This window comes from Echinops telfairi, unplaced genomic scaffold (genome assembly GCF_000313985.2).
Source record: "Echinops telfairi isolate 266 unplaced genomic scaffold, ASM31398v2 ScPeMD7_29;HRSCAF=101, whole genome shotgun sequence".
NCBI classification, from domain to species: Eukaryota; Metazoa; Chordata; class Mammalia; order Afrosoricida; family Tenrecidae; genus Echinops; species Echinops telfairi.
Genome location: NW_022103926.1, coordinates 4,805,921 through 4,814,185, shown reverse-complemented (window position 1 = coordinate 4,814,185; position 8,265 = coordinate 4,805,921). Strand labels below are relative to the sequence as shown.

The 8,265-nt window shown below is 43.5% G+C and overlaps 1 protein-coding gene across 1 annotated transcript in view; it reads right to left on the bottom strand.

The window, feature by feature from the left end:
* The window catches only part of MTMR3 (myotubularin related protein 3), a 75,099-nt gene that overhangs the window by 24,787 nt on the left and 42,047 nt on the right, over positions 1-8,265 (bottom strand). Inside the window, exons 8-9 of the mRNA XM_045289549.1 lie at positions 7,992-8,088; positions 5,553-5,666 (exon numbers count right to left, since the gene is read on the bottom strand). Coding sequence (XP_045145484.1) covers positions 5,553-5,666; positions 7,992-8,088 — 211 coding nt within the window. The remainder of the gene's footprint in view (positions 1-5,552; positions 5,667-7,991; positions 8,089-8,265) is intronic.

The window sequence follows — 8,265 nt, the reverse complement described above, 5'->3', positions numbered from 1 at the left end:
GTGTGTATGGATTGGGATAACAGTTGTATGAGCCCCTAATAAAATGTTAAAAAAAAAAAAAAAAAGTCCAATGCTTAGCCAACAGTACATCAGAAAGAACCAAGCCAGTTGCAAAAGACTGCACCACATATCGAAGGATTCTGTTTATATGAAGTCTCCAGAGAAGCAGCAAATATTATAGAAATTCGATTAATGGTTACCTAAGAGCTGGGGGGAAATGGGACTTGGCCGCATCTTCCTTAGATGTTTCCTGCAGCATTCACTATCTTGCCCATAAACCCACCAAAACTGAATGTTTTACCTGCAATTCCCCCAGCTTGAGAATTCTAAGCATGATCTTTCCCTGTGGTTTTCTAGGTCCAGATCTTTGCATATTTCACTATAATAATTTACTTTGTTTGACTTCTTGAGTTCTCCTTTGGAATCTTCTGTTCCACTCTTAATTCGTCACTTGTTCATTTGCTTTAGCTATTCTATGTTCAAGAGCAAGCTTCTGGGTCTTTTCTGACATTCATTTTGGGAATTTCTTGTTTTTTCAATGACGTTTTGTTTTCTTCATTTATGGTGTCCTTGATGCCATCCTGCAACTTGTCTAATCTTCAGTCATTAGTGATCAATGCATCAACTTCATTAAGATTGTCTCAAACTTCAGGTGTGATATCCTTGAGATTATAGTATGACCCTTATGGACTTGTTTGATTTTGAACTTGCATGTGAGTGCAGCTGGTAACGTATTTTGTATAAAACTCCGAGTTAAATAAAACATTGTTCAAACACACACACACACACACACACACACACACACACACACACACACAAGATATTTGTTTTTAGATCTAAACCTCACAAGCAATAAATTGAATCTGGAAAAAAAATTCTACTGGAGTTACTAGCTTGCTTATAGGTTTGAAATTCTCCTTCGTGGGTAAAGATAAGTAGCGAGAATTACTTCTGCAATATATTACCAACACACTCAACTACTAAGTGGAGCCCAACTGGAAATAAAGCCATGTCACTCTTAAAATGCCTACAAGCATGAATAGGTGCTGGGTAACCACTGTGTGAAATCACCCCAAACCTTGACAGAAGAGTCTCCTCTTTCTGGGCAGTAGTTCCCAGCAGTGCTGGAGAGGAGCAGTAGTTGGCACCCTGCTGCCTGGGCCTTGGGTTTTAAAAGCCTTGGCATTAGGTTGCTGTGCCTACTGAGTCATCAATTCTGACTTAAAGGAGGTTTGCAAGGCTGCAATCTTTAAAGGAGCAGATCCCAGGTCTTTTCTCCCAGGGAGGTGCTGGTGGGTTTGAACTCCTGACCTCTCCGTTAGCAGCCAAGCAGCTGAATCACTGCGCATTCCTAAATTTAGGAAAAAATTCCTAAATTGCAGTTTGCAATGCGTAGTGATACTTCCCTCAGGCCTCTAAAATACTTTAGACTGCACGTTAGATACCCTAAACCAAACGCATTGCCACTGAGTCGATTCCAACGTGTAGTGAGTGGTCCAAGAGAACAGGGTGGACATGCCCCCTGGAGTCCAGACATCACGTCTTTCTCTAGTGGGCGGCTGATAGTTTGTCTGGTTTGCAACCAACCACCTGGACACTGTGCTGCTAGGGCCCGCACACTGATGCCAGCTAAAAGGGGCTAAGGAAAAGCATTCGTATCATTTGAACAGCACCAGGCAAAGAGTACAAAACATAGATGTTCAATGGATGAGTCCCCCTATAAAACAATGAATACTTCAATTTTATATAGAAATAGGTGACCTATATCTCTAACTCAGCCAGTTAGGCAAGCTTCCCAAACGACTAGAGGTTTCTACCAGTCACCATCTGCACAAAGGGGCAGCTTTGAACGGCACTATACAGTGCCCTTCCTTCTCACCATCTTGCTGTTAGATTGATATGTGAAGGCAGAAATCACACTAACAAAGGGCTCACATCACAGTAGGACAAAGTGCTGATCAGGTGGTGCTGTCCACTTGCGGCTGCTGCTAGCAACCTAGGAATCAATACTGACTGCCAGCTACAGACAATGAAATCCTGTGCACACACGTGGGACTGGGGGGCCTCCTGCTGCGGAGACAAACACTGCCACACACCCCAGATGAAGCTCTCAGATGCAGCAGCACAGCTTGGAACTGAGCTCCTGAGGCATGTTCTCAGACGCAAACTTCTGCAGGCTTGACTGATTCTCGCAGACCACACCCAACACTTTTATGTCTAATTTGTTGAGAGCAGATTGACTGAAAAACTCAACATATTTCTTTTGTTTATATACATGCCAGGGAGACTCATACCTTTCCAATGATTTGAATTTTTTGAAGGAAAAGGAGCTGCCCATTTTTTATTACATTCTAATAAATCTTTCTCTAGCTTGAGCTCTTAGGCTTCTCTGCCAAGAATTCACCAAAAGCCTCTTTGAAAAGGAGAGCCCTTTCCCTTTATGATCATGATCAAAGTCGCCTGCCAGGACCTGCTGATCTAACACAGCTGTTGGACCCCTTGAAGGAGCAGGCTGCTTTCCCCAGTGGAGATGATGACTCATCAACCTCCCAGCTTTCAGCGCCCTTGAACTCCTTTGTCATCCTTAATACGTGAGTGACCGGTGAATTTGGCAAACTACTTTTCTAGGGGTTTCTAAAAACAAAAGTGATGAAAATTGAGACCAAAATTTTAATAGACTCCGATGCGCCTTCAGTGGATTAATGAACAAACAGGTCACTTCAGTGGGAATTCCAGAGAAGAATCCCTTGCCTGCAAACAATCTCAGTATTTCAGTGGAATGCCCCATGGCACAGAAAATTACTAATTCAGCCCTATGTTTGGTATACGCTTATAGAGTCCAAAAAGTTGGCAAACTGGAAAAATTAAATGGGAAACTGAACATTCCAAGGAGACGCCATCTGAAACAGGTTCAGCATAAGGGAGCACCCATTGACTAACATACACCGAGGTCAGTTACGCTTACTAAAGGTGTCAGCCCAGGCCTGTGACTCCAAAGGCCCTGCTCTCATCATGCCACCATCTGTTTCCAGAAAGCTGCCCCCCGACCCCGCCACAAAAAGAAAGCTGTTCTCCTGGTCTCTCCTGCTTCTTAGCTTCAACATCTTCTATCCAGTTGGGGCCCCGTTTCCTTTTCCAGCCGTTTCCTCTCTCTCTCTCTCTCTCTCAAAACTGGTCTTCCACGATCCAAGTTCCAAGCAAAACAGACCATTTACTTCTATGCTCCCCATTCGCACTGGCCACAATTGGTCTCCTCAATGCAAAGCCCTCTGCTATCATCAGAGGCTAAATGCATTAAGCATGCCATTTCTCACATGATGCCACAGGATCTGGAAACGGCCCCTTCCAGTCAGTGTTCTGGACACCGTTGAGTGTACTTACTTACCTACCAGCTCCGCCCATCCCTCCACCAAAAAATCAGTGTCAACTGGACCATCTCTTCCTGGTCTCTCAAAGTTTCATTGTACTTCTTATTTCCTATACTGTAAGGTCTGGTCCTACAAAATAACTTTCTCGTGGCACCCCATCTAGACAGATGGCAGAGCTCCTTGCCACTCATCTCTCCCCCTCTGGCCAGTACAATTGATATAAAAGCCATTCCCTGTGCCAATCCACTTGGGGATTTGTGGCTGGAACTTGGATCATGGAAGAACACATACAGGAAAATGAATGCCAGTCCTTCCTAAAAGAATGGAAAATGCCCATCTTTCTTGACATCCGATGCTTCCCCGTGTCAAAAATTCCAGCAAGCACATAGGCAAACTTTGCCCAGATCAGGATCCACTTTTTCTTGCTACTCTGCCTCTGTATGTGCCATCTTCTTAGCCACTCTGCTAATTGCTAATTACTGTCCCAGCATTTCATTAAAGCCAAGGTCTGAATTCAGTGCCTCTTCAAGAAGCTAGCTGATAAATGCTCCCTGACGGTGAGAAGTCGCTTACTCACACTCTCGCAACGGCACCACTTGCTATCACAAAGGGGCAAGCAGGACAAGTGTCAAAGATGTTCTACCTGCCCCCCCACATGATTTAATGCGCTCTTCTAATCACTGCTCGACAAACTGAAGCAATTTGTTTTCAAAGCCACTGTTACACAGTGCTGGGATAAAAATCCTCCTCTTTGATCAAGGGGTCATTGGGGGTTGGGGGGACGGGGGAGCTGATACCAAGGGCTCAAATAGAAAGCAAATGTTTAGAAAATAATGATGGCAACATATGTACAAATATGCTTGATCCAATAAAATGACCTTTAAATAATTTTTGTTTTAATCCTCAACTTCCTCCAAGGCTAGAGCATATTCCAGCCTTCGACGTGCTGCTTTTTGCACTTGATCCTTCACATTCTGGCCTTTGACTGTTAGGTGCCATCAGGTTGGTTCCGACTCACACTGACCCCAGGTACATCAGAAGAGAGCACTGTCCCGTCCTGAACTGTCCTTGCGATTGTCCTTGTTGGAGCCCACTGCTGCAGCCACTGTGTCAACCCTTTGTTGAGGGCATTCCTCTGTCTCGCTGCCCCTCCACTGTCCCACATGATGGCCTTGTGCAGGGACTGTTCTCTCCTGACAACACGTCCACAGGGCATGAGACCAAGTCTCACTGTGACTGCCTCCAAGGAGCAATGGTTGTACTCTTCCACGGCAGAAGTTTGTTCTTCCTGACAGTCCTTGGTACTTTTTGTATTCTTCAACACCATAGTTCAAATGAGTCAATTCTTCTTCACTCTTCCTTATTCAATGTCCAATTTTCACATGTATATAAAAGGTACTTTAAACTGCCATGGTTTTCAGGCACATCTTAATTCTTAAAGGAACATCTTTGCTTTTCAATACTTTATAAAGAGGTCTTGTGCAGCAAATTCATGCAATGCAATGTGTTGTTTGATTTCTTCTTGACTGCTGCTTCCACGAGCAATGATTGCGGATCAAAGGAAGACAAAAATCCTTGACAACTTAATCTTTTCTGTTTATCATGATGTTACTTACTGGTCCAGTTGTGAGGACTGTGGTCTTTTTTACCTTGAGTTGTAATCCATACTGAAGGCTGCAATCCTTGAAGGGTACGCATGTTCACCAAGTAAGGTTGTGTCACCTGCATGTCGCAGGTTGTTAATAAACCTTCCTCCAATTCGGATGCAGCTTTCTTCTTCATATAATCCAGCTACATACAGATTGAACAAGTATGGTGAGAGGAAACAACCCTGTCACATCCCTTTCCTGATTTAAAGCCATGCAGCAATCTTTTGTTCTGCCCCCACAACTGCCTCCTAATCCATGTACAGCTTCTGCCTGACCACAATGAAGTGTTCTGGAATTCCCATTCTTCTCCAAGACTATGCATAGTTTGTTATGATTCACACGGTAGCCTCCACTGTCCTACAAACTTCTATTTCTCTTTTTTATCCAACCTCCCAAACTGCTAGTGTTTTGGATGCGGTGAGTACCGTATGTTACTAGAACAGCAGCATTTCAAATAGAGACACAGACTGGCTCTCTGAGGCCTCCCTTCCCTTCCCAGCTTGGCAGCAGCAGAGGCACAATCAGGCTCACTTACCTGTAGACAACGGCAGGGATGCGCTTCCATGACCTGAAGCTTGCTACACTTTCTAGTTCCTTATCAGTGATCCAGGCAGGCACTATGAGTTCCTGTGGATAGCTGCCACATAGCCTAACCGGAAAGATGAGAGAGGGGAAGAGGAGGGCAAGGGAGAGAGGGAAAGAGAGAGGGAGGGAGAGAGGGAAGGAGGGAGGGGAGGAGGGGAGGAGGAAAAAGGAGGGAGGAGATGGTAGAGGAAAGGAGGAAGACAGGGGGACAAAAACACTAAGTGAGTCAGTATAAAATGTTGGTCAAGCTACCACAGAGCAAATTAAATGGCAATAAGGAACCTTACTTGAGCCATGCCTTCTTCAGAAGGATGGGTTGACTTCACGTTTTTATTCATGCTTATGAATGGGGCTTCAAAATGTTCATAAAAATAAATCTGTTGTCTTTTCATTTCATTTCTCTACAAATATTGTGAAGCCCATTCATATGTCAAGTGATACTTTGGGAATCTGGCGATTTTATCAATGAAAAAAGGTAGAGCTGAAGGAAGTCTCTATTCATCACTGTAATTTTCTTGTGATAAATCTATGTAGGTCATTTAGAAAACCATGCGAGTTCCCGGTTCAATTCCACAAGTGTGACTGTGTAACCTCTACTGGACACCTATTGTTTCAGGCTTCTGATAAAAGGAAACGTGAAGAGCAAGAAACCATGATTCCAAGTTTTCAGAATCAGAAATGGGCAAGGGGTCCTTAGTAGAGGTACCAGGTGAAGCCATAAGTACATAGCCTGCACACACCATTACAGCCCCACTGAGCCGAGTTAGTAATGGGAACAAGTTGCTCACCATGATTTTTATAAAACGTATTTCATAATAGTTTGTACTTGGGCAGGGGGACACCCCCTTAATTTTGGAAGGTAGTAGCTGTGGTATAGTCAAGCTGGGAGGAAATGAAATTCTGCAGGAATTTTACTTAACAGAGCAATTTCTCTCTATAGGCGACTAATCCAGGTCAACAGTGAAGGCATTAACGCCTTGAATCCACATCCTAAAACATGCAATACCACTCATACAACGGCTCACCTATGTGGGTGTTTGGTTGGTTTTTAATAATTTTTCACTGTTGGTTTGTCTGTGTCCTGGTCTCAATTTCCAAAAAAGTCATTAGGAACTTAAATGTCACCAATAACAGCTATGACCAAGAGCAGCTATACAAACTTCTCAACACCTACCCATAAACTCCTAAATACAACCTGGGATACAGAGCTCATGGTTAGTATTCCAGCCGTAAGTCTCATTCCTTTCATTTTCAGCCGAGGGCTAATTTATACCTCCTTCTCTTGCACAGCATGACTTTCCAATGTCCTGAAGACGTGTTTGGAGACGCGAGCTAAGAAGACCCCAAGTTGTTTGTAAATCCATGTGAATTGATGATTTTGAAAATTGTTGGCTTTTGAATGCCAATATTTTCAAACAAACTTTAATTCCGTTTTCTGACTCTACATTATTTCTTGATCATTAGACTGAAACCGTTTCCAGGGTGAGAAAGGTGGGTCGCACAGCAGTCTGTTCCATATCCGTCCTTGGCTTGACCAAACCCCAAGAACAACAGAGGTACCACTGGCCTAGAGCTCCCAACACCCAAGTCCTCAGGTTAGGGGTTATGGATGGTGATGTTCTTCCAATAAAAAAATTAATGCACTGATGGCTAGCCACAGACTGACAAAGGAGCGATAATAATCTGAAGCAACTCAAAGGGCAGGAGAATGGTGAATGGCTCTCCAAATGCTACAGGGAATTCTGAGAGAAGAAGAATCTATCAGTTTAAGTCTCCTGGACAGGCTTTTTTCCCCTCTCTCTTTTACAGAAACCTAGATCACCCAAATCATATAACTACTTTCCTCCACCAAAGCACTTGTGCTTTAAGAAAACAGGTAATATTTACTAGTTAATAAGGATTAAATTAATATTTAATGATAGAACCGTCATAACTGAACTATTTTAGATCAAGCCCTTTAGATAACAGAGTTGGTACTGGTGCTTATTTCACAGGTTCCGGGTTAAATTATAGTCATAGAAATTAGCTTCTAAATGTTTTAGCTTTGCTAAGATCACTCATCTTAAATGTGACGTGGCGATCAGAACAATGGGAACAGCTGGCCTTCAGGTAAACTCAGCATTACCTGGTCATACATGTGCCAGGGCCAACAGAGGCCAGGGGAGAGCCTGATTCCCAGGATCCTGTTAAGTAAGGAATTACTTTCCACTCCAGTGGGCGTAAATGGGAACAAAAGGTTCAAGAGGTATCCAGGAGACTTTGCATTTAGACTTAATAAAACCCCAACTAACAGAAGCCTAAACTCAAATGCTCCAGGGCATATGAGCGCTGGTGTTTCTGCAAAGGCACTGGCTGAGGAACACAGCCCTTGGGGGCCCAGGCAACTCACTTGTACTTTTCATTGATGTTGGAAATCCTCCAGGCGTGGTTCATATCAAAGCCCATCCTTTCCACTTCATTTTTAAACCTGGACGTTACGTGCTCCCCTAGGGATCAGAGACAGATAGGAAGAAATGAGTGCAGTTTTTAAAAATAGGCTGAATAGAAGCTGAGTTATCCTGCTCATTTTTAAAAGGTAAATATTGGATAGCTATTAAGATAGCACACAAACCCCTGGGAACCAATTACAAGGGTCTACATATAACATCCTCCGTGGGGGATGG